At 56.1% G+C, this 26484-nt stretch overlaps 2 protein-coding genes across 2 annotated transcripts in view; one reads left to right on the top strand and one right to left on the bottom strand.

Moving 5' to 3' along the window:
• The window catches only part of LOC134341730 (caspase-2-like), a 39390-nt gene extending 23728 nt beyond the window's left edge, over positions 1 to 15662 (bottom strand). The window contains exons 1-3 of the mRNA XM_063039630.1: positions 15535 to 15662; positions 12795 to 12945; positions 69 to 239 (exon numbers count right to left, since the gene is read on the bottom strand). Coding sequence (XP_062895700.1) covers positions 69 to 239; positions 12795 to 12945; positions 15535 to 15662 — 450 coding nt within the window. The remainder of the gene's footprint in view (positions 1 to 68; positions 240 to 12794; positions 12946 to 15534) is intronic.
• Positions 15663 to 18365: 2703 nt separating this feature from the next.
• LOC134341727 (zyxin-like) overlaps positions 18366 to 26484 on the top strand; it is a 61147-nt gene continuing 53028 nt past the window's right edge. The window contains exon 1 of the mRNA XM_063039626.1: positions 18366 to 18694. The gene's annotated coding sequence lies outside the window, so the exon portion shown is untranslated. The remainder of the gene's footprint in view (positions 18695 to 26484) is intronic.

Here is a 26484-nt window from a genome sequence, read left to right as displayed (position 1 = left end):
CGACCCCACCCCAGGGGATGTGTGAGTGTCCCAGCAGCCGACCCCACCCCCCCTCGCCCCTCCCGGACCTGTGAGGGGGCGACGTCCGGCCCCGGGGTCAAGTGCTGGTGGAGCAGGGCGACCAGGTGACCCTGCTCGGTGTCCCGCAGTGCCTGGCAGAAGGCGTCGAAAGCGGACGGACCCCGCTTTGGCAGCAGACGTAGCAGCTCCACATTGCGGCTGAATGGGCCACTCTTGGCCTGCCGATGGGGGGTGGGAGGGGGAGATGGGGGGGTGTGAGGGAAGGGGGGAGAGAGGAAGGGAGGGGAGAGGAGGGAGGGGAGAGCAGAGGAGAGGGGAGAAGAGGGAGGGAGGGGAGAGGAGGGAGGGAGGGGAGAGGAAGGGGGGAGGGAAGAGGAGGGAGGGGAGAGGAAGGGGAAGGGAAGAGGAAGGAGGGGAGAGGAACGAGGGGAGAAGAGGAAGGGAGGGGAGAGGAAGGGGAGAAGAGGAAGGGAGGGGAGAGGAACGAGGGGAGAAGAGGAAGGGAGGGGAGAGGAGGGAAGGAGGGGAGAGAAGGGAGGGGAGAAGAGAGGGGAGGGAAGAGGAGAGAGAGAGGGGAGGGAAGAGGGGGAAGGAAGAGGAGGGAGGGAGGGGAGGGGGGAAGGGAGGGGAGAGAGGAGAGGAGAGGAAGGGGAGAGGAGAGGAGAGGAAGGGAAGAGGAGGGACGGGAGAAGGGGAGGAGAGGAGGGAGGGGAGAAGAGGGGGAGAGGAAGGGGGGAGAGGAAGGAGGGTGGAGAGGGGAGAGCAGAGGAGAGTGGAGAAGAGGAAGGGAGGGGAGAGGAGGGAGGGGAGGGGGAGAGGAGGAAGTAGAGAAGAGGGGGGAAGGGAGGGGAGAGAGGAGAGGGGACGTCAACCAGATCCAGACAAACTCTCCCGTACACCTCCCCACCCCACCCTGGATCCAGTCTGGTCTCTCCGGCCCCCAGGATCCATTCCAGATCTACTCCCATTCCAGACCCTTCCCCCACACCGTTCCCACCCCCCCCAACCCCGGCTCCCGTTCCGGGCAGCTCTGCCCTGTCATTCAGATCCGGTCCAGTCTCACCTGAGATCCGGTCCAGTCTCCACAGATCCGGTCCGGTCTCCACAGATCCAGTCCAGTCTCACCTGAGATCCGCTCCAGTCTCACCTGAGACCCGGTCCAGTCTCCACAGATCCGGTCCGGTCTCCACAGATCCAGTCCAGTCTCACCTGAGATCCGGTCCTGTCTCACCTGAGACCCGGTCCAGTCTCCACAGATCCGGTCCGGTCTCCACAGATCCAGTCCAGTCTCACCTGAGATCCGGTCCTGTCTCACCTGAGACCCGGTCCAGTCTCCACAGATCCGGTCCGGTCTCCACAGATCCGGTCCGGTCTCCACACTCTGTCCAGTCTCCTCAGATCCGATCCGGTCCAGTCTCCACAGATCCAGTCCGGTCTCACCTGAGATCCGGTCCTGTCTCACCTGAGACCCGGTCCAGTCTCCACAGATCCAGTCCGGTCTCCACAGACTGTCCGGTCTCACCTGAGACCCGGTCCAGTCTCCATAGATCCGGTCCGGTCTCCACAGACTCTGTCCAGTCTCACCTGAGACCCGGTCCAGTCTCCATAGATCCGGTCCGGTCTCCACAAGATCCAGTCCAGTCTCACCTGAGATCCGGTCCTGTCTCACCTGAGACCCGGTCCAGTCTCCACAGATCCGGTCCGGTCTCCACAGACTCTGTCCAGTCTCACCTGAGACCCGGTCCAGTCTCCACAGATCCAGTCCGGTCTCCACAGACTCTGTCCGGTCTCACCTGAGACCCGGTCCAGTCTCCATAGATCCAGTCCAGTCTCCACAGACTCTGTCCAGTCTCACCTGAGACCCGGTCCAGTCTCACCTGAGAGCCGGTCCAGTCTCCACAGATCCGGTCCGGTCTCCACAGACTCTGTCCAGTCTCACCTGAGATCCGGTCCTGTCTCACCTGAGACCCGGTCCAGTCTCCATAGATCCGGTCCGGTCTCCACAGACTCTGTCCAGTCTCACCTGAGACCCGGTCCAGTCTCCACAGATCCAGTCCGGTCTCCACAGACTCTGTCCAGTCTCACCTGAGACCCGGTCCAGTCTCCACAGACTCTGTCCAGTCTCACCTGAGACCCGGTCCAGTCTCCACAGATCCAGTCCGGTCTCCACAGACTCTGTCCGGTCTCACCTGAGACCCGGTCCAGTCTCCATAGATCCAGTCCAGTCTCCACAGACTCTGTCCAGTCTCACCTGAGACCCGGTCCAGTCTCACCTGAGAGCCGGTCCAGTCTCCACAGATCCGGTCCGGTCTCCACAGACTCTGTCCAGTCTCACCTGAGATCCGGTCCTGTCTCACCTGAGACCCGGTCCAGTCTCCATAGATCCGGTCCGGTCTCCACAGACTCTGTCCAGTCTCACCTGAGACCTGGTCCAGTCTCCACAGATCCAGTCCGGTCTTCACAGACTCTGTCCGGTCTCACCTGAGACCCGGTCCAGTCTCCATAGATCCAGTCCAGTCTCCACAGACTCTGTCCAGTCTCACCTGAGACCCGGTCCAGTCTCCATAGATCCAGTCCAGTCTCCACAGACTCTGTCCAGTCTCACCTGAGACCCGGTCCAGTCTCACCTGAGAGCCGGTCCAGTCTCCACAGATCCGGTCCGGTCTCCACAGACTCTGTCCAGTCTCACCTGAGATCCGGTCCTGTCTCACCTGAGACCCGGTCCAGTCTCCATAGATCCGGTCCGGTCTCCACAGACTCTGTCCAGTCTCACCTGAGACCCGGTCCAGTCTCCACAGATCCAGTCCGGTCTCCACAGACTCTGTCCAGTCTCACCTGAGACCCGGTCCAGTCTCACCTGAGACCCGGTCCAGTCTCCACAGACTCTGTCCAGTCTCACCTGAGACCCGGTCCAGTCTCCATAGATCCGGTCCGGTCTCCACAGACTCTGTCCAGTCTCACCTGAGACCCGGTCCAGTCTCCACAGATCCAGTCCGGTCTCCACAGACTCTGTCCGGTCCAGTCTCCACAGATCCGGTCCAGTCTCCACAGACTCTGTCCAGTCTCACCTGAGACCCGGTCCAGTCTCCACAGACTCTGTCCAGTCTCATCTGAGACCCGGTCCGGTCTCACCTGAGACCCGGTCCAGTCTCCATAGATCTGGTCCGGTCTCCACAGACTCTGTCCGGTCTCACCTGAGACCCGGTCCAGTCTCCATAGATCCGGTCCGGTCTCCACAGACTCTGTCCAGTCTCACCTGAGAGCCGGTCCGGTCTCACCTGAGACCTGGTCCAGTCTCCATAGATCCGGTCCGGTCTCCACAGACTCTGTCCAGTCTCACCTGAGAGCCGGTCCAGTCTCCACAGATCCGGTCCGGTCTCCACAGACTCTGTCCAGTCTCACCTGAGACCCGGTCCTGTCTCACCTGAGACCCGGTCCAGTCTCCATAGATCCGGTCCGGTCTCCACAGACTCTGTCCAGTCTCACCTGAGACCCGGTCCTGTCTCCATAGATCCGGTCCGGTCTCCACAGACTCTGTCTGGTCTCACCTGAGAGCCGGTCCAGTCTCCACAGATCCGGTCCGGTCTCCACAGACTCTGTCCAGTCTCACCTGAGAGCCGGTCCGGTCTCACCTGAGACCTGGTCCAGTCTCCATAGATCCGGTCCGGTCTCCACAGACTCTGTCCAGTCTCACCTGAGAGCCGGTCCAGTCTCCACAGATCCGGTCCGGTCTCCACAGACTCTGTCCAGTCTCACCCGAGACCCGGTCCAGTCTCACCTGAGAGCCGGTCCAGTCTCCACAGATCCGGTCCAGTCTCCACAGACTCTGTCCAGTCTCATCTGAGACCCGGTCCGGTCTCACCTGAGACCCGGTCCAGTCTCCATAGATCCGGTCCGGTCTCCACAGACTCTGTCCAGTCTCACCTGAGATCCGGTCCTGTCTCACCTGAGACCCGGTCCAGTCTCCACAGATCCAGTCCAGTCTCACCTGAGTTCCGGTCCGGTCTCACCTGAGACCCGGTCCAGTCTCACCTGAGATCCGGTCCAGTCTCCACAGACTCTGTCCAGTCTCACCTGAGATCCGGTCCTGTCTCACCTGTGATCCGGTCCAGTCTCACCTGAGATCCGGTCCAGTCTCCACAGATCCGGTCCGGTCCCACCCAAGATCCAGTTCAGTCCCACCCGCGATCCGGTCCGGTCTCACCCGCGATCCGGTCCAGTCTCCACAGAACCGGTCCGATCTCACCTTGCAATCCGGTCCGGTCCCACCCGAGATCCGGTCCGGTCTCCCTGCCACCCGGATCCGATCGAAGGGCAAAGTAAGTTTTATTATCAAAGTACAGGGACGTCAGTGTGTACAACCCTGAGGTTCTCTTTCCCGCGGGCAGACAAGGCAAATCTACAGAAATATCAACCAGAGTGCAGGAGATAACAATCTGTGCAAATGCAAATATAAATAAATAGCAATAAATAACGAGAACAGGAGAAAACGAGATAAAATGTCTTTGAAAGTGAGATTATTGGTTGTGGGAAAGTTTCAATGACAGGGCAAGTGAAGTTGTCCCCTCTGGTTCAGGAGCCTGATGGTTGAGGGGTGATAACTGTCCCTGAACCTGGTGGTGTGGGTCCTGAGGCTCCTGTACCTCCTTCCTGATGGTTGAGGGGTAATAACTGTCCCTGAACCTGGTGGTGTGAGTCCTGAGGCTCCTGTACCTCCTTCCTGATGGTTGAGGGGTAATAACTGTCCCTGAACCTGGTGGTGTGGGTCCTGAGGCTCCTGTACCTCCTTCCTGATGGTTGAGGGGTAATAACTGTCCCTGAACCTGGTGGTGTGAGTCCTGAGGCTCCCGTACCTCCTTCCTGATGGTTGAGGGGTGATAACTGTCCCTGAACCTGAGGGTGCGAGTCCTGAGGCTCCTGTACCTCCTTCCTGATGGTTGAGGGGTAATAACTGTCCCTGAACCTGGTGGTGTGAGTCCTGAGGCTCCTGTACCTCCTTCCTGATGGTTGAGGGGTGATAACTGTCCCTGAACCTGGTGGTGTGGGTCCTGAGGCTCCTGTACCTCCTTCCTGATGGTTGAGGGGTGATAACTGTCCCTGAACCTGGTGGTGTGGGTCCTGAGGCTCCCGTACCTCCTTCCTGATGGTTGAGGGGTGATAACTGTCCCTGAACCTGGTGTTGTGAGTCCTGAGGCTCTAGACCATAAGACGTAGGATCAGAATTCAGACATTCGGCCCACCGAGTTGATCATGGCTGATCAATTTTCCCTCTCAGCCCCAACCTGCTGCCTTCTCCCCGTATCCCTCCACGTCCTAACTAATCGAGAATTTATCGACCTCTGTCTAAAACATACCTAAAGACTTGGCCTCCACAGCCGCCTGTGGCAACGAATTCCACTGGTTCACCCCCCCTGTGGTAAAGAAATTCCTCCCCATCTCCGTTCTAAACGGACGTCCCTCCAGTCTTGAACTCTCTCTGCATGGGAAACCATCCTCTCTAAGGCCACTCTACTGAACTCTTTCAACATTCGCTATGTTTCATTAAGGTCACCCCCCCCCCATTCCTCTGGATAGAATCTCCCCCCACACATCCAGTCCGTTCTCCCAAACTCCCCCACCCCCCAGATCCAGTCCGCTCTTTCCTGAACACCCCCCACCCACCTCAGATCCGGCCTGGTGTCTCCGACTCCCCCCCTCCCCCAGATCCGGTCCGGTCTCCCCCGACCCCGCACCCACCCCCCCCCCCTTAGGATCCAGTCCCGGGCTCCAACATTTCCGAGGACCTACCGGGCCCCAACGTATCGCAGCAGCTGCTAAGAAGGCACAACAGCGGCTATAGGTCACGGGAACTTTGAGGGGATTCGGGTCTGTCACCTGAAACGCTCGCAAATTTCTACAGGCGTGCCGCGGAGAGTCTGCATCGCCGTCCGGTATCGTGCTGCATTAAACCCGATTCCGATTGTTTCAGCTACCTGGGAATGGGAGCTTCGTGTCGCGGCTCTAATTCAGTCTTACTTTTCCTTTTTTCAAATCTTTTTATTGTTATATTATACTGAAAAAAAATAACGCCAGTACATCGAAGTAACAACACTTACAATGCCCCAAAAAAGACATTATCTTAAAGATTGACAAAAAAGATTTCGCGATAACAAAAAAAACAACCTACTAAGCAGAAAAGTGAGAAAAAACAGAGAACCCATTCGGTGTACAACCCCGGAGCCATGCGTCAGACAAAAAGCTTCTAAAAATAAACATCAAACTGCCAGCAAGAAAAGAAAACATACTAAAAAAATTTACAATTAGATCGTGGAAAAAAATCTACCGATTAGCTCAAATGATAATAACGAGCAAACGAACCCCATCTTTTCTCAAAATCAAACAAAGGTTCAAAGGTTCGACTTCTAATTTTCTCCAAACTAAGACATAGCATCGCTTCAGAGAACCATTGTGACAAAGTGGGAGCTGATGTCTCCTTCCACTTCAACAAAATGGCCCTCCTAGCTATCAATGGAACAAATGCAATAACGTGTTGGTCAGACACAGAAATAACAAGAATATTTTGAGGAATTATTCCGAAACGCACAGTTAATTTATGAGGTTGTAGATTAATTTTAAGTGCTTTAGAAATTGTTGAAAGAACCGACTTCCAGAACTGTTCCAGTATAGAATGAGACCAAAAAGTGTAGCTATCTCAGTTTTACATCTATCACAATGACTATCAACATTAGAAAAGATGATTTTACCAAAATGTTTATATCCATTTCAGAATATTCCTGTGTTTTTGACTAGGAAGTTTATTGATCGGATTGATTCTATTATTTTATCTTTTATTTGGAATAATAAAAGACCAATAATTAGTAAGTGTCACTTACAAAAATTGAAAAAGGAGGGAGGTCTTGCTTTGCCTAATCTAAGAATGTATTACTGGGCTGTTAATGTGCAATACATTCTTCAGTTCGGTTAGTCCTGACGAAGGGGCTCGGCCTGAAACGTCGACTGCACCTCTTCCTACAGATGCTGCCTGGCCTGCTGCATTCACCAGCAACTTTGAAGTAATGTGCAATACATGTCTTTTTGGTTATACTGGGTTGATAAGAGCGATCGGCCAATTTGGGTAGACCTGGAACTGAAAGTTGCAAAACAGTTTTGTTTAACCTCATTATTGGGAGCTCCTTTACCTATGCAATGAGCCAAAGTTGTTAATTTAAACCTATATCCTGTGATTAAGTATTCTTTACAAATTTGGCTCCAATTCTGCAATTTTTTTAATCTTAAAAAATTTAAACTTTGTAGTTTAATTTATCGAAATTACTTTTTTAAGCCTCCTTAGAGTGATCCAATTTTTTTTACTTTGGGAAAATAAAGATATTAATTCTTTTTTGGATTTACTTAAAGATAGATTGATGTCTTTTGAACAATTAATTGATAAATATTCTCTTTCATACTCACACTTTTTACAATACCTTCAAGTTAGACATTTTTTACAAAAATATTTAAGTAACTTTCCTTACATATTGGAGGCTGACCTGTTAGATACTATTAAGAGTATGAATCCTTCGATCAAGGGTTCTATTGGAGGAACTTATAATTTATTATTACAATGGGATAAGTGTCCTTTATCTAAGATTAAACAGGATTGGGAAAAGGAACTTAATTTAATGGGGAAAGAATTCAAAGTTCTGAGATGCAAAGGGACTTGGGAGTCCTCATACAGGATTCCCTTAAAGTTAACCTCCAGGTTGAGTCAGTAGTGAAGAAGGCGAATGCAATGTTGGCATTCATTTCTAGAGGAATAGAGTATAGGAGCAGGGATGTGATGTTGAGGCTCTAAAAGGTGCTGGTGAGACCTCACTTGGAGTACTGTGGGCAGTTTTGGTCTCCTTATTTAAGAAAGGATGTGCTGACATTGGAGAGGGTACAGAGAAGATTCACTAGAATGATTCCGGGGAATGAGAGGGTTAACATATGAGGAACGTTTGTCCGCTCTTGGACTGTATTCCTTGGAGTTTAGAAGAATGAGGGGAGACCTCATAGAAACATTTCGAATGTTGAAAGGCATGGACAGAGTGGATGTGGCAAAGTTGTTTCCCATGATGGGGGGGTCTAGTCCGAGAGGGCATGACTTAAGGATTGAAGGGCGCCCATTCAGAACAGAAATGCGAAGAAATTTTTTTGGTCAGAGGGTGTTGAATCTATGGAATTCGTTGCCACGGGCGGCAGTGGAGGCCAAGTCATTGGGTGCATTTAAGGCAGAGATTGATAGGTATCTGAGTAGCCAGGGCATCAAAGGTTATGGTGAGAAGGCGGGACAGTGGGACAAAATGGGAGAATGGATCAGCTCATGATAAAATGGCGGAGCAGACTCGATGGGCCGAATGGCCGACTTCTGCTCCTTTGTCTAATGGTCTTATGGTCTAATTTGACTTTTATGACGGAGGATTGGATGCGGATTTTGAAGATGGTTAACTCTTCTTCAATTGGTGCCAGCCATTCGTTGATTCAATTTTAAATTGTACATCGTTATCACTTGACAAGGGAGGGACTTTCCAAAATCTTTTCTCTAATTCAGTTTTTAATGTCGCGGGCTGCATTAAACCCGATTCCGATCGTTTCAGCAACCAGGGTTGGGAGCTTCACGGAAACGGCAGCTTGCAGGGTGGGGAGCGCCCGCACACGATTCCCCCTGCCCGCCCCTTTGACCTCAGCACATCCAGGCGCCGTCGAAGGCTCTCAGGATATCACAATCCCGTTCTGTATCACTGTAACAACAGGAAGTCTGCAGATGCTGGAAATTCAAGCAAGAGTTAGTAAGAGGTTTACTCTTTTACTAACTCTTCCTTCAGTTAGTCCTGACGAAGGGTCTCGGGCTGAAACATAGAAACATAGAAAATAGGTGCAGGAGTAGGCCATTCGGCCCTTCGAGCCTGCACCGCCATTCAGTATGATCATGGCTGATCATCCAACTCAGAACCCCGCCCCAGCCTTCCCTCCATACCCCCTGATCCCTTTAGCCACAAGGGCCATATCTAACTCCCTCTTAAATATAGCCAATGAACTGGCCTCGACTGTTTCCTGCGGCAGAGAATTCCACAGATTCACCACTCTCTGTGTGAAGAAGTTTTTCCTCATCTCGGTCCTAAAAGGCTTCCCCTCTATCCTCAAACTGTGACCCCTCGTTCTAGACCTCCCCAACATCGGGAACAATCTTCCTGCATCTAGCCTGTCCAATCCCTTTAGGATTTTATACGTTTCAATAAAATCCCCCCTCAATCTTCTAAATTCCAACGAGTACAAGCCCAGTCGATCCAGTCTTTCATCATATGAAAGTCCTGCCATCCCAGGAATCAATCTGGTGAACCTTCTTTGTACTCCCTCTATGGCAAGGATGTCTTTCCTCAGATTAGGGGACCAAAACTGCACACAATACTCCAGGTGTGGTCTCACCAAGGCCTTGTACAACTGCAGTAGTACCTCCCTGCTCCTGTACTCGAATCCTCTCGCTATAAATGCCAGCATACCATTCGCCTTTTTCAACGCCTGCTGTACCTGCATGCCCACTTTCAATGACTGGTGCATAATGACACCCAGGTCTCGTTGCACCTCCCCTTTTCCTAATCGGCCACCATTCAGATAATAATCTGTTTTCCTATTTTTGCCACCAAAGTGGATAACTTCACATTTATCCACATTAAATTGCATCTGCCATGAATTTGCCCACTCACCCAACCTATCCAAGTCACTCTGCATCCTCTTAGCATCCTCCTCACTGCTAACACTGCCGCCCAGCTTCGTGTCATCCGCAAACTTGGAGATGCTGCATGTAATTCCCTCATCCAAGTCATTAATATATAAACGTCGACTGAAAGTCTTCCAATAGATGCTGCCTGGCCTGCTGGGTTCACCAGCAACTTTGATCTGTACCACTGGCAGGTTTTGTGAAATCCGTCGCTTTGCACCAACAGTAGAGTCCGACAAAAATCTGTAAGCTATAGTAAGAAGTATAGAAATCCTACAGCACAATACAAGCCCTTCGGCCCACAAAGCTGTGCCGAACATGTCCCTACCTTAGAAATTACCCAGGGTTACCCGTAGCCCTCTATTTTTCTGAGCTCCGTGTATCTGTCCAGGAGTCTCTTAAAAGACCCGATCGTATCCCCCTCCAGCACCGTCGCCGGCAGCCCGTTCCATGCACTCACCACTCTCTGTGTAAAAAAACTTACCCCTGACAGCCCCTCTGCACCTACGAGGGGTGATTGATCAGTTCGTGGCCTAAGGGAGAAGGAGTCAATTTTACAAAACCGAGCACATTTACTTTCCCAACATTCACACACTTTCGTCCAGCGGTCGTGGAGCTGACAGATCCCTTCTTTGTAGAGGTGGGCATCTTGGACCTCCAGAAAGCCGTCCACAGCAGGGGTGACTGATAAGTTCGTGGCCTAAGGTGGAAGGAGATGAGTCATTAACTTCAAACTTTCTGCATTTTCACTCAAAGACTTGAACTGCGCCTGCTTGTAACCAGAGGTGTATAACTCATCTCATTCTACCTAAGGCCACAAACCTATCAATCAGACCTGCTGTGCACCACTTCTACAAAGAAGGGGTGTGTATGCTCCACGACCGTTGGACTAAGTGTCTGTGTAGGAGGGGACGATGTTGAAAAATAGATGTGCTAGGTTTCCTAAAATTCACTCCTTGTACCCTAGGCCACAAACTTATCAATCACCCCTCGTACTTCCAAGCACCTTAAAACTGTGCCCTCTCGGGCGAGCCATTTCAGCCTCTGACTATCCACACGATCAATGCCTCTCATCATCTTATACACCTCTATCAGGTCACCTCTCATCCTCCGTCGCTCCGAGGAGAAAAGGCCGAGTTCACTCAACCTGTTCTCATCAGAAATGCTCCCCAATCCAGGCAACATCCTTGTAAATCTCCTCTGCACCCTTTCTGTGGTTTCCCCGTCCTTCCTGTCGTGAGGCGACCAGAACTGAGCACAGTACTCCTGACCAGGGTCCTATACAGCTGTAATCTTGAGGAAAGACATCTTGCTATAGAAGGAGTACAAAGAAGGTTCACCAGATTGATTCCTGGGATGGCAGGTCTTTCATATGATGAAAGACTGGATCAACTAGGCTTATACTCGTTGGAATTTAGAAGATTGAGGGGAGATCTGATTGAAACGTATAAGATCTTAAAGGGATTGAACAGGCTGGATGCAGGAAAATTGTTCCCGATGTTGGGGAAGTCCAGAACGAGGGGTCACAGTTTGAGGATAGAGGGGAAGCCTTTTAGGACCGAGATTAGGAAGAACTTCTTCACACAGAGAGTGGTGAATCTGTGGAATTCTCTGCCGCAGGAAACAGTTGAGGCCAGTTCATTGGCTATATTTAAGAGGGAGTTAGATATGGCCCTTGTGGCTACGGGGATCAGGGGGTATGGAGGGAAGGCTGGGGCGGGGTTCTGAGTTGGATGATCAGCCATGATCGTACTGAATGGCGGTGCAGGCTCGAAGGGCCGAATGTCCTACTCCTGCACCTATTTTCTATGTTTCTATAACATCACCTCTCGGCTCTTAAACTCAGTCCCACATCTCAATAAGGAAATCAATTAAGTCGGTAGTGGAAAAAGAGCGGGAGAAGATGCCAAGGACGCGGCCAGCGACCCGCGCAGAGTCCCAGAGGGACTCGGCAGGTCGGGCAGCGTCCGTGGAGATGAATAGACAGTCGCCGCCCATAAACGCCGACTTCCCCCGGCATTTCGCGCGGATTGCTCCGACAGCCGGCGTCCCTGAGGATCTGGGCACGGGCTCGTCGTCCGAGCTTAGTGTGCCCCTTCAGGTTCCTGATGGTGGCGCTGAGGAGAGGGAGGGTCCTGGGAGGCGGGGGTCCTTGACGACGGGAGTATTAATGAGCCTCTCACCCCTGGATCTCCTCCAGTCTCCATCCCCACCACCCCCCTACATGTACCCACCCCTGGTACGCAAACACCAACCACCTTGAGTGGAAAATCCTCCAGGAGGGCCAGTCCGTCCTGGGCAAAGCCCTCCCCAACACTGTGTCCCAGGGAAGCAGCTTCCAGCATCAGGGACCCCCACGCTCTCCTCACTGCGGCCATCGGGAAGGAGGTACGGGAGCCTCAGGGCCCACACCACCAGGTTCAGGGACAGTTATCACCCCTCAACCATCAGGAAGGAGGTACAGGAGCCTCAGGACCCGCACCACCAGGTTCAGGGACAGTTATTACCCCTCAACCATCAGGAAGGAGGTACAGGAGCCTCAGGACCCACACCACCAGGTTCAGGGACAGTTATCACCCCTCAACCATCAGGAAGGAGGTACAGGAGCCTCAGGACCCACACCACCAGGTTCAGGGACAGTTATCACCCCTCAACCATCAGGAAGGAGGTACAGGAGCCTCAGGACCTACACCACCAGGTTCAAGGACTGTTATTACCTCTCAACCATCCGGCTCCTGAACCAGAGGGGATAACTTCACTCGCCCCATCCCGGAACTGTTCCCACAACCTATGGACTCACTGTCAATGACTCTTCATCTCATGTTCTTGATATTTATTGCTCATTTATCTATTATTATTTCTTCCTGTTTGCATTATTCTGCTGTGGATTTATTGATCATGCCCACAAGGAAATGAATCTCGGGGCCGTTCATGACGTGTGCCTGCTTGGATAAATGGAATTTACTTTGCACTCTGAGCTCCGGATCTCATCCGGCCCGGACATGACACCCGGCCCTGTGTCTCACCCCCCTGTTACCTCAATCAGCTCGAGCATCTCCTCGGTGAGGACGCGCTGGGCCAACAGGTGCTGGCACACCTCGCCGGGCACCAGCTGCTTGGCTAGCAGCAGGTGGGAGGAGCGAAGGGCCTCGCGGTGCTCCCGCTGCATGCCCGACAGCTCCCGCATCCTGTGGGTGGGGTGGGATGGGGGGAGAGACAGAGAGAGGAGAGGGGTCACCCGTCACGTCTCGACATCCCTGACCCAGGGGCCCCCGCATCCCAAAACCTCACCTCCCGCGCGCTGAGAGAGCCAACGCACCCTCGCGACCTCCAGCGGTGAGATCTGCTCCCTGACCTCTGACCTAGGGTATCTGCACCCTGACCTCTGACCGGGGGAATCTCCCCCACCCTGACCTCTGACCGGGGTGAATCTCCCCACCCTGACCTCTGATAGGGGGGAATCTCCCCACCCTGACCTCTGACAGGGTGAATCTCCTCACCCTGACCTCTGACAGGGGGGATCTCTGCCCCCTGAGCTCTGACAGAGGGAATCTCTGCCGTCGACCTCTGACAGACGGAATCTCTGCTCCCTGACCTCTGACAGGGGGAATCTCTGCCCCCTGACCTCTGACAGGGGGAATCTCTGCCCCCTGACCTCTGACCGGGGGAATCTCCCCCCCGACCTCTGACCAGGGGAATCTCCCCATCCTGACCTCTGACAGGGTGAATCTCCTCACCCTGACCTCTGACAGGGGGAATCTCCTCACCCTGACCTCTGACAGGGGGGATCTCCTCACCCTGACCTCTGACAGGGGGAATCTCCTCACCCTGACCTCTGACAGGGGGAATCTCCTCACCCTGACCTCTGACAGGGGGGATCTCTGCCCCCTGAGCTCTGACAGAGGGAATCTCTGCCGTCGACCTCTGACAGACGGAATCTCTGCTCCCTGACCTCTGACAGGGGGAATCTCTGCCCCCTGACCTCTGACCGGGGGAATCTCCCCCCCCGACCTCTGACCAGGGGAATCTCCCCATCCTGACCTCTGACAGGGGGAATCTCCCCACCCTGACCTCTGACCGGGGGAATCTCTCCACCCTGACCTCTGACTGGGGGAATCTCTGCCTCCTGACCTCCGACCGGGGGAACCCCTGCCCCCTGACAGAGGGGTATCTCCACACCCTGACCTCTGACAGGGGTAATCTCCCCACCCTGACCTCTGACAGGGGGGGATCTCCCCACCCTGATCTCTGACCGGGGGAATCTCTGCCCTCTGACCTCTGACAGGGGGGAATCTCCCTACCCTGACCTCTGACAGGGGGGATCTCCCCACCCTGACCTCTGACAGGGGGGATCTCCCCACCCTGACCTCTGACCGGGGGAATCTCTGCTCTCTGACCACTGACAGGGGGGAATCTCCCCACCCTGACCTCTGACAGAGGGGTATCTGCCTCCTGACCTCTGACCGGGGGAACCCCTGCCCCCTGACCTCTGACAGAGGGGTATCGCCGCACCCTGACCTCTGACAGGGGTAATCTCCCCACCCTGACCTCTGACAGGGGGGATCTCCCCACCCTGACCTCTGACCGGGGCAATCTCTGCCCTCTGACAGGGGGGAATCTCCCTACCCTGACCTCTGACAGGGGGAATCTCCCCACCCTGACCTCTGACAGAGGGGTATCTCCCCACCCTGACCTCTGACAGGGGGAATCTCTGCCCTCTGACCTCTGACAGGGGGGAATCTCCCTACCCTGACCTCTGACAGGGGGAATCTCCCCACCCTGACCTCTGACAGAGGGGTATCTCCCCACCCTGACCTCTGACCGGGGGAATCTCTGCCCTCTGACCTCTGACAGGGGGGAATCTCCCCACCCTGACCTCTGACAGAGGGGTATCTGCGCCCTGACCTCTGACCGGGGGACCCCTGCCCCCTGACCTCTGACAGGGGGAATCTCCCCACCCTGACCTCTGACAGAGGGGTATCTCCCCACCCTGACCTCTGACAGGGGGGATCTCCCCACCCTGACCTCTGACCGGGGGAATCTCTGCCCTTTGACCTCTGACAGGGGGGAATCTCCCTACCCTGACCTCTGACAGGGGGAATCTCCCCACCCTGACCTCTGACAGAGGGGTATCTCCCCACCCTGACCTCTGACCGGGGGAATCTCTGCCCTCTGACCTCTGACCGGGGGAATCTCTGCCCTCTGACCTCTGACAGGGGGGAATCTCCCCACCCTGACCTCTGACAGAGGGGTATCTGCGCCCTGACCTCTGACCGGGGGAACCCCTGCCCCCTGACCTCTGACAGGGGGAATCTCCCCACCCTGACCTCTGACAGAGGGGTATCTCCCCACCCTGACCTCTGACAGGGGGGATCTCCCCACCCTGACCTCTGACCGGGGGAATCTCTGCCCTCTGACCTCTGACAGGGGGGAATCTCCCTACCCTGACCTCTGACAGGGGGAATCTCCCCACCCTGACCTCTGACAGGGGGAATCTCCCCACCCTGACCTCTGACAGAGGGGTATCTCCCCACCCTGACCTCTGACCGGGGGAATCTCTGCCCTCTGACCTCTGACCGGGGGAATCTCTGCCCTCTGACCTCTGACAGGGGGGAATCTCCCCACCCTGACCTCTGACAGAGGGGTATCTGCGCCCTGACCTCTGACTTTGTGTGCCTGACCCCGGGACACCCGATGCCCGGCCGCCCCTCTGAACTCTGACCCCCTCCCCTCCCTCCGACCCCTCACCCTCCCTCATCTCCCTCCAAACTCCAAACCTCGGCTCTCCTCCCGCACTCGGCGCTGCCGGGATATCGCGCGCGGCCCGGAGGACCGCCCAGGGAAGGGCGGGGCTGGAGGACCGGCGGGGCATGCCGGGATTGGTACCGGGCGCCGCGGGGAGCATGCCGGGATTGGTACCGGGCGCCGGAGGACCTGCGGAGGGGTGGACGCGTGTCCCGGGACAGCAATCTTCTCCCCACTCTCGTGTTTTATTAATCGCGGCGGTTGTGATAACTATTTCCATGCATTGCGCTGTCCTGCTGCCACAAAACCAATAACAAATAAAATTCACGCCGTATTGCCGTGATAATGAATCACATTCTGATGATTTTTCCTCCCTCCCGTGTCGTGAGATAATTTTGCTTTGCGTGTTTCGGCTCCTGCACGGTAGCGACGGGAAGAGGGCACGTCCCAAGGTGTCCCCTCTCTGATGGTGGGACCTGAGGGATCCCACCGTGGTTTTATATCCCCCCACCCCCCCCGGTCGCTCCACGACGTCTCGTACAACTGGGACGTGACCCCCCGACTCCCGCACTCGGTGTCCTGACTGATGAAGGCCAGCGTGTCAAAAGCCTCCTTCACCGTCCTGTCTACCTGTGGCTCTACTTTCAGTGAACCGTGTCCCCGTACCCCTGGGTCCCTCTGTTCCACAACACTCCCCGGGGTCCCCGTCTACCCGTGACCCCACTGTCAGGGAACCGCGTCCCCGTACCCCCGGGTCCCTCTGTTCCACAACACTCCCCGGGGTCCCCGTCTACCCGTGACCCCACTGTCAGGGAACCGTGTCCCCGTACCCCTGGGTCCCCTCTGTTCCACGACACTCCCCGGGGTCCCCGTCTACCCCTGGCCCCACTGTCGGGGAACCGCGTCCCCGTACCCCTGGGCCCCTCTGTTCCACGACACTCCCCGGGGTCCCCGTCTACCCCTGGCCCCACTGTCGGGGAACCGCGTCCCCGTACCCCTGGGCCCCTCTGTTCCACGACTCTCCCCGGGGTCCCCGTCTACCCCTGGCCCCACTGTCGGGGAACCGTGTCCCCGTACCCCTGGGCCCCTCTGTTCCACGACTCTCCCCGGGGTCCCCGTCTATCCGTGACCCCACTGTCGGGGAACCGTGTCCCCGTACCCCTGGGTCCCTCTGTTCCACAACGCTCCCCAGGGTCCCCGTCTATCCGTGACCCCACTGTCGGGGAACCGTGTCCCCGTACCCCTGGGTCCCTCTGTTCCACCCGTGATTCCGCTGTCAGGGAACCGTGTCCCTGGGTCTCTCCGCTCTACCGCACCCCCCGGGATCCCTCCCGTCCACTGACATGTTCCCGGTTCGAGCCGAGACCTGTTCTTTCCGGTCAGGAATGTGCACAGGTCCGGGCTTCACGCCCGGAATGTCGGATCTACATTCCTGGGATCGGACACGGCAGTGCTAGAGGAAGGGAGGGGAGAGGAGGGAGAGGGGGAGAGGAGAGGGGGAGAGGGGAGTGGAGAGGGAGGGGAGGGGAGAGGGGGAGAGGGAGGGGAGGGGAGAGGGGGAGGGGGAGGGGAGGGGAGAGGGGGAGGGGAGGGGGAGGGGAGAGGAGGGAGAGGGGGACGGGGAGGGGAGAGGGGGAGAGGGAGGGGAGAGGGGGAGGGGAGGGGAGAGGAGGGAGAGGGGGAGGGGAGAGGAGGGAGAGGGGGAGAGGGGAGGGGAGAGGAAGAGGGGGGAGGCGAGGGGAGGGGAGAGGGGGGAGGGGAGAGGGGGGAGGGGAGGGGAGAGGAGGGAGGGGGGAGGGGAGAGGAGGGAGGTGGGTGGGGAGAGGAGGGAGGTGGGTGGGGGTGAGGAGGGGGAAGAGAGGGGGAGGGGAGAGGGAGGGGAGGGGAGAGGGGGAGGGGGAGATGAGGGGAGAGAGGGGAGAGAGGGGGAGAGGAGGGGAGAGGAGGGGGGAGGGGAGAGGAGGGGGGAGGGGAGAGGAGGGGGAGGGGAGGGAGAGGGGAAGGGGAGAGGAGAGGGAGAGAGGGGAGGGAGGGGGGAGGGGAGGGGAGAGGAAGAGGGGGAGAGGAGGGAGGTGGGTGGGGGTGAGGAGAGGGGGGAGGGGAGGGGGTTGGGCAGAGGGGGGAGGGGGTGGGGGAGAGGAGGGAGGTGGGTGAGGAGAGGGGGAGAGGAGAGGGAGGGGAGAGGGGAGGGGGAGAGGAGAGGGAGGGGAGAGGGGAGGAGGGAGGGGAGAGGAGGGAGAGGGGAGGGGGGTGGGGTGAGGAAGGGAGAGCGAATGGGGAGGAGGGGAGAGGAGGGAGGGAGAGGGGAGGATGGAGGGAGAGGGTGGGGGGAGAGACCGACAATAGACTGGGTTGGGAGGGTCTGAGAGAGGGAAGAGGTGGGGATGGGGAGGGAGGGAGGGAGAGGGAGAGGAGGGGGTGGGGGTGAGGAGGGGAGAGGGGATGGGGAGGTGGGGATGGGGAGGGAGGGAGGGAGAGGGGAGGATGGAGGGAGAGGGTGGGGGGAGAGACAGACAATAGACTGGGTTGGGAGGGTGTGAGACAGGGAAGAGGAGGGGATGGGGAGGGAGGGAGGGAGGGAGAGGGGAGGATGGAGGGAGAGGGTGGGGGGAGAGACAGACAATAGACTGGGTTGGGAGGGTGTGAGACAGGGAAGAGGAGGGGATGGGGAGGGAGGGAGGGAGAGGAGGGGGTGGGGGTGAGGAGGGGAGAGGGGATGGGGAGGGAGGGGGGAGGATGGAGGGAGAGGGTGGGGGGAGAGACAGACAATAGACTGGGTTGGGAGGGTGTGAGACAGGGAAGAGGAGGGGATGGGGAGGGAGGGAGGGAGAGGGAGAGGAGGCGAGCGGGAGGAGCGAAGCAGAGGAGAGGAAGTCAGAGTCCGCTCCTCCCTCCCTCCCTCTCCCTGTCTCTCTCACTGTCTCCCCACCCCCTCGGGGAGTGAGGTGCCCAGACAGACGCTGGGTGAGTCAGGCCTCCTGCCCGTCGTTAGCGCTTTTCCTTTTTAGGAAGTTCGGCCGGAGGGGGCCGGCGGTGGGCGGACGTCCCGGATTCTCCCGGCCTGATATCACCCGGAGACCGCGGGAGGGAGGCACCGCAGACACAGACAAAGGGCCGGGACGGGACGGGACGCTCCGGGACGGCCAGGGATCGGCGGGGCGACCGGCGGCCGGAGACGAGACGAGACCAGAGGTAAACCGGGCGGAGGTTTCGCCCGCCCGCCCCTCTGCTGCACCGGCGCTCCCTCATCCTCACTCCACTCCCTCCCTCCGCGCTCCCTCTCTCCCCTCCCTCCCTCCGCGCTCCCTCTCTCCCCTCCCTCCGCGCTCCCTCTCTCCCCTCTCTCCCTCCCTCCCTCCGCGCTCCCTCTCTCCCCTCCCTCCCTCCCTCCCTCCCTCCGCGCTCCCTCTCTCCCCTCTCTCCCCTCCCTCCCTCTCTCCCCTCCCTCCGCGCTCCCTCTCTCCCCTCTCTCCCTCCCTCCCTCCGCGCTCCCTCTCTCCCCTCCCTCCGCGCTCCCTCTCTCCCCCTCCCTCCCTCTGCGCTCCCTCTCTCCCCCTCCCTCCGCGCTCCCTCTCTGCTCTCCGCCCCTCCCTCTGCGCTCCCTCTCTCCCCCTCCCTCCGTGCTGCCTCTCTCCCCTCCCTCCGCGCTCCCTCTCTGCTCTCCGCCCCTCCGCTCTCCCTCTCTCCCCCTCCCTCCGCGCTCCCTCTCTGCCCTCCCTCCGTGCTCCCTCTCTGCTCTCCGCCCCTCCCTCCGCGCTCCATCTCTCCCCCTCCCTACCTCCGCGCTCCCTCCCTCCACGCTCCCTCTCTCTCCCTCCCTCCCTCCGCGCTCCCTCTCTCCCTCCCTCCGTGCTCCCTCTCTGCTCTCCGCCCCTCCCTCTGCGCTCCCTCTCTCTCCACCCCACCCTCCGCGCTCCCTCTCTCCTCTCCGCCCCTCCCTCTGCGCTCCCTCTCTCTCCGCCCCACCCTCCGCGCTCCCTCTCTGCTCTCCGCCCCTCCCTCTGCGCTCCCTCCCTCCGCGCTCCCTCTCTCTCCGCCCCACCCTCCGCGCTCCCTCTCTCCTCTCCGCCCCTCCCTCTGCGCTCCCTCTCTCTCCGCCCCTCCGTCCGCGCTCCCCCTCCCCCCCGGCCAGAGCCTGGCGCGTTGGGCCACCCGCGGGCCTCGGTTACACAATGTGAATTCGGCCCAGGACACGCCGCTGACGGCTCCTGCCGGAATCCGCCTCCCTCCTCCCCCCACCTGGCAGAAGGTGCTGGGTGCGGGACGAGGTGCTCTGCCCCTGGCGGGCCTGCTGGAATGTGCTGGCCGAGACGCTGCGAAATTCCTGTGAGGCCGGGAGGAAATGCAGGGTTGTGATAACGAGCGCTCGGAGACCTGAAGGCTGAGGGGGAAGGAGTTGGTGAGGCTCCGGTACCTCCCCCCGGGCGGCAGTTACGAGATGGGGGGGGTCCTGTGGGGGTCCCGGTGGGGAGGGGGGAGGGGTCGTGCACCCTCGACGCAGCAGGCCGAGACGGCTGCCCTCTTGCGGCCTCCGCGACCCCCCCCACCCCCCGTGACCGTTGCGGAGTTGCGACAGGGATCCTTGGCATGCCGAGGAAGTGCCTGTGGTTTGAGAAATCTGGGGTTGGAGGGGAAGATGCGGTTCCTCAAACGGTCAGCTTGGCCCTTCCAGCCCCTGCACCTCCTCCTCGATGGTAGCAATGAGGAGGGGGCAGGTCCTGGGTGATGGGGCGGGGGGGGGGAATCCTTAGTTACAGATGCCACTGACTTGGGGGGACCATCTCCGGGGGGATGCACTTGGCAGGGGGACCGTCTCCTGAGGGGGCATCATTGCCAGGGGGACCGTCTCCGGGGGGACGCACTTGGCAGGGGGACCGTCTCCCGGGGGACGCCCTTGGTCAGGGGGACCGTCACAGGGAGGACACCATTGGCAGGGGGACTGTCACCAGGGGGACACGATTGGCAGGGGGACCGTCACTTGGGGGGCACCATTGGCAGGGGGGCTGTCACCGGGGGGACGCCATTGGCAGGGGGACCGTTTCCAGGGAGACGCCCTCGGCGGGGGAGACCGTCTCCAGGGGGACACCATTGGCAGGGGGACTGTCTCCAGTGAAACCGTCTCCGGGGGAACACCATTGGCTGGGGGACCATCTCCAGGGAGACACCATTGGCAGGGGGACACATTGGCGGCGGGGGGGGGCGCCCTTGGCGGGGGGACCATCTCCAGTGGGACACCATTGGCTGGGGGACACCTTGGCGGCGGGGGGGTGGGTGCCCTTGGCTGGGGGACCATCTCCAGGGAGACACCATTGGCAGGGGGACACCTTGGCGGCGGGGAGGGGGGGGCGCCCTTGGTGGGGGGAACGTCTCCAGTGGGACACCATTGGCTGGGGGACACCATGGCGGCGGGGGGGGTGGGCACCCTTGGCTGGGGGACCATCTCCAGGGAGACATCATTGGCTGGGGGACACCCTGGCGGCGGGGGGGGGCGCCCTTGGCGGGGGGACCCATGATCGCCAGCGGATGTCGTGGAATTTTGTCTCGGAGGGAGCGAGGCAGGAACGATGGCCGTGAAGCTGCAGGAGTAGATGGGTTGCGTTGGAGGGTTGATGGTTCGTGCAGAGATCCGGTGGCGAGGGGGGTGGAAGCTGTTTCCGAATGGCTGGGTCCCCTATCGCTCAGCCTCCGTCTGGGAGATTCCCTGAGATTCCTATGGGGCAGTCCGGTCCGAATCGGTCTGTTTCCCCTGGCACAGTGCAGGCCGTGACAAGACCTGATCGACGTTTGTGAGATGACGAGATTCAGGTGTGTTTACAGGGATAGAGAGGGTGTTACACACTGGGTGTGTTTACAGGGATAGAGAGGGTGTTACACACTGGGTGTGTTTACAGGGATAGAGAGGGTGTTACACACTGGGTGTGTTTACAGGGATAGAGAGGGTGTTACACACTGGATGTGTTTACAGGGATAGAGAGGGTGTTACACACTGGGTGTGTTTACAGGGATAGAGAGGGTGTTACACACTGGATGTGTTACAGGGACAGAGAGGGTGTCACACACTGGGTGTGTTTACAGCGATAGAGAGGGTGTTACACACTGGATGTGTTTACAGGGATAGAGAGGGTGTTACACACTGGGTGTGTTTACAGGGATAGAGAGGGTGTTACACACTGGGTGTGTTTACAGGGATAGAGAGGGTGTTACACACTGGATGTGTTTACAGGGATAGAGAGGGTGTTACACACTGGATGTGTTACAGGGACAGAGAGGGTGTCACACACTGGGTGTGTTTACAGCGATAGAGAGGGTGTTACACACTGGGTGTGTTTACAGGGATAGAGAGGGTGTTACACACTGGGTGTGTTTACAGGGACAGAGAGGGTGTTACACACTGGGTGTGTTTACAGGGATAGAGAGGGTGTTACACACTGGGTGTGTTTACAGGGACAGAGAGGGTGTTACACACTGGGATGTGTTTACAGGGATAGAGAGGGTGTTACACACTGGATGTGTTTACAGGGATAGAGAGGGTGTTACACACTGGATGTGTTTACAGGGACAGAGAGGGTGTTACACACTGGATGTGTTACAGGGACAGAGAGGGTGTCACACACTGGATGTGTTTACAGGGACAGAGAGGGTGTTATACACTGAATGTCTTTACAGGGATAGAGAGGGTGTTACACACTGGATGTGTTTACAGGGACAGAGAGGGTGTTACACACTGGATGTGTTTACAGGGATAGAGAGGGTGTTACACACTGGGTGTGTTTACAGGGATAGAGAGGGTGTTACACACTGGATGAGTTTACAGGGACAGAGAGGGTGTTACACACTGGATGTGTTTACAGGGATAGAGAGGGTGTTACACACTGGATGTGTTTACAGGGATAGAGAGGGTGTTACACACTGGATGTGTTTACAGGGATAGAGAGGGTGTTACACACTGGATGTGTTTACAGGGACAGAGAGGGTGTTACACACTGGATGTGTTTACAGGGATAGAGAGGGTGTTACACACTGGATGTGTTTACAGGGATAGAGAGGGTGTTACACACTGGATGTGTTTACACGGATAGAGAGGGTGTTACACACTGGGTGTGTTTACAGGGATAGAGAGGGTGTTACAGGCTGGGTGTGTTTACAGGGACAGAGAGGGTGTTACACTCTGGATGTGTTTACAGGGATAGAGAGGGTGTTACACACTGGATGTGTTTACAGGGACAGAGAGGGTGTTACACACTGGGTGTGTTTACAGGGATAGAGAGGGTGTTACACACTGGGTGTGTTTACAGCGATAGAGAGGGTGTTACACACTGGATGTGTTTACAGGGACAGAGAGGGTGTTATACACTGAATGTCTTTACAGGGATAGAGAGGGTGTTACACACTGGATGTGTTTACAGGGACAAAGAGGGTGTTACACACTGGATGTGTTTACAGGGATAGAGAGGGTGTTACACACTGGGTGTGTTTACAGGGATAGAGAGGGTGTTACACACTGGATGAGTTTACAGGGACAGAGAGGGTGTTACACACTGGATGTGTTTACAGGGATAGAGAGGGTGTTACACACTGGGATGTGTTTACAGGGACAGAGAGGGTGTTACACACTGGATGTGTTTACAGGGATAGAGAGGGTGTTACACACTGGATGTGTTTACAGGGACAGAGAGGGTGTTACACACTGGATGTGTTTACAGGGATAGAGAGGGTGTTACACACTGGGTGTGTTTACAGGGACAGAGAGGGTGTTACACACTGGATGTGTTTACAGGGATAGAGAGGGTGTTACACACTGGGTGTGTTTACAGGGATAGAGAGGGTGTTACACGCTGGGTGTGTTTACAGGGACAGAGAGGGTGTTACACTCTGGATGTGTTTACAGGGATAGAGAGGGTGTTACACACTGGATGTGTTTACAGGGACAGAGAGGGTGTTACACACTGGGTGTGTTTACAGGGATAGAGAGGGTGTTACACACTGGATGTGTTTACAGCGATAGAGAGGGTGTTACACACTGGATGTGTTTACAGGGATAGAGAGGGTGTTACACACTGGATGTGTTTACAGGGACAGAGAGGGTGTTACACACTGGATGTGTTTACAGGTATAGAGAGGGTCTTACACACTGGGTGTGTTTACAGGGATAGAGAGGGTGTTACACACTGGATGTGTTTACAGGGATAGAGAGGGTGTTACACACTGGATGTGTTTACAGGGATAGAGAGGGTGTTACACACTGGATGTTTTTACAGGGATAGAGAGGGTGTTACACACTGGATGTGTTTACAGGGATAGAGAGGGTGTTACACACTGGATGTGTTTACAGCGATAGAGAGGGTGTTACACACTGGATGTGTTTACAGGGATAGAGAGGGTGTTACACACTGGATGTGTTTACAGCGATAGAGAGGGTGTTACACACTGGATGTGTTTACAGGGATAGAGAGGGTGTTACACACTGGGTGTGTTTACAGGGACAGAGAGGGTGTTACACACTGGATGTGTTTACAGGGATAGAGAGGGTGTTACACACTGGATGTGTTTACAGGGACAGAGAGGGTGTTACACACTGGGTGTGTTTACAGGGACAGAGAGGGTGTTACACACTGGATGTGTTTACAGGAATAGAGAGGGTGTTACACACTGGGTGTGTTTACAGGGACAGAGAGGGTGTTACACACTGGATGTGTTTACAGGGATAGAGAGGGTGTTACACACTGGGTGTGTTTACAGGGATAGAGAGGGTGTTACACACTGGATGTGTTTACAGGGACAGAGAGGGTGTTACACACTGGATGTGTTTACAGGGATCGAGAGGGTGTTACACACTGGGTGTGTTTACAGGGATAGAGAGGGTGTTACACACTGGATGTGTTTACAGGGACAGAGAGGGTGTTACACACTGGATGTGTTTACAGGGACAGAGAGGGTGTTACACACTGGATGTGTTTACAGGGATAGAGAGGGTGTTACACACTGGGATGTGTTTACAGGGATAGAGAGGGTGTTACACACTGGGATGTGTTTACAGGGACAGAGAGGGTGTTACACACTGGATGTGTTTACAGGGACAGAGAGGGTGTTACACACTGGATGTGTTTACAGGGATAGAGAGGGTGTTACACACTGGGATGTGTTTACAGGGATAGAGAGGGTGTTACACACTGGATGTGTTTACAGGGATAGAGAGGGTGTTACACACTGGGTGTGTTTACAGGGATAGAGAGGGTGTTACACACTGGATGTGTTTACAGGGATACAGAGGGTGTTACACACTGGGTGTGTTTACAGGGATAGAGAGGGTGTTACACACTGGATGTGTTTACAGGGATAGAGAGGGTGTTACACACTGGATGTGTTTACAGGGATAGAGAGGGTGTTACACACTGGATGTGTTTACAGGGATAGAGAGGGTGTTACACACTGGATGTGTTTACAGGGATAGAGAGGGTGTTACACACTGGGTGTGTTTACAGGGATAGAGAGGGTGTTACACACTGGGTGTGTTTACAGGGATAGAGAGGGTGTTACACACTGGGTGTGTTTACAGGGATAGAGAGGGTGTTACACACTGGGTGTGTTTACAGGGATAGAGAGGGTGTTACACACTGGGTGTGTTTACAGCGATAGAGAGGGTGTTACACACTGGGTGTGTTTACAGGGATAGAGAGGGTGTTACACACTGGATGTGTTTACAGCGATAGAGAGGTTGTTACACACTGGGTGTGTTTACAGGGATAGAGAGGGTGTTACACACTGGATGTGTTTACAGGGATAGAGAGGGTGTTACACACTGGGGGTGTTTACAGGGACAGAGAGTGTGTTACACACTGGATGTGTTTACAGGGACAGAGAGGGTGTTACACACTGGGGGTGTTTACAGGGACAGAGAGGGTGTTACACTGGGGGTGTTTACAGGGACAGAGAGGGTGTTACACACTGGATGTGTTTACAGGGATAGAGAGGATGTTACACACTGGATGTGTTTACAGGGATGGAGAGGGTGTTACACACTGGACGTGTTTACAGGGATGGAGAGGGTGTTACACACTGGACGTGTTTACAGGGATGGAGAGGGTGTTACACACTGGATGTGTTTACAGGGATGGAGAGGGTGTTACACACTGGATGTGTTTACAGGGACAGAGGGTGTGTTACACACTGGATGTGTTTACAGGGATAGAGGGGGTGTTACACACGGGATGTGTTTACAGGGATAGAGAGGGTGTTACACACTGGATGTGTTTACAGGGAAAGAGAGGGTGTTACACACTGGATGTGTTTACAGGGATAGAGAGGGTGTCACACACTGGATGTGTTTACAGGGATAGAGAGGGTGTTACACACTGGATGTGTTTACAGGGACAGAGAGGGTGTCACACACTGGATGTGTTTACAGGGACAGAGAGGGTGTTACACACTGGATGTGTTTACAGGGATAGAGAGGGTGTTACACACTGGATGTGTTTACAGGGACAGAGAGGGTGTTACACACTGGGTGTGTTTACAGGGACAGAGAGGGTGTTACACACTGGATGTGTTTACAGGGACAGAGAGGGTGTTACACACTGGGTGTGTTTACAGGGACAGAGAGGGTGTTACACACTTGGATGTGTTTACAGGGACAGAGAGGGTGTTACACACTGGATGTGTTTACAGGGATAGAGAGGGTGTTACACACTTGGATGTGTTTACAGGGACAGAGAGGATGTTACACACTGGGATGTGTTTACAGGGACAGAGAGGGTGTTACACACTGGATGTGTTTACAGGGATAGAGAGGGTGTTACACACTGGATGTGTTTACAGGGACAGAGAGGGTGTTACACACTGGATGTGTTTACAGGGATAGAGAGGGTGTTACACACTGGGATATGTTTACAGGGATAGAGAGGGTGTTACACGCTGGGTGTGTTTACAGGGATAGAGAGGGTGTTACACACTGGATGTGTTTACAGGGATAGAGAGGGTGTTAC

This window comes from Mobula hypostoma, unplaced genomic scaffold (assembly GCF_963921235.1).
Source record: "Mobula hypostoma unplaced genomic scaffold, sMobHyp1.1 scaffold_97, whole genome shotgun sequence".
NCBI lineage: Eukaryota > Metazoa > Chordata > Chondrichthyes > Myliobatiformes > Myliobatidae > Mobula > Mobula hypostoma.
This window is presented reverse-complemented; position numbering and strand designations above follow the sequence as displayed.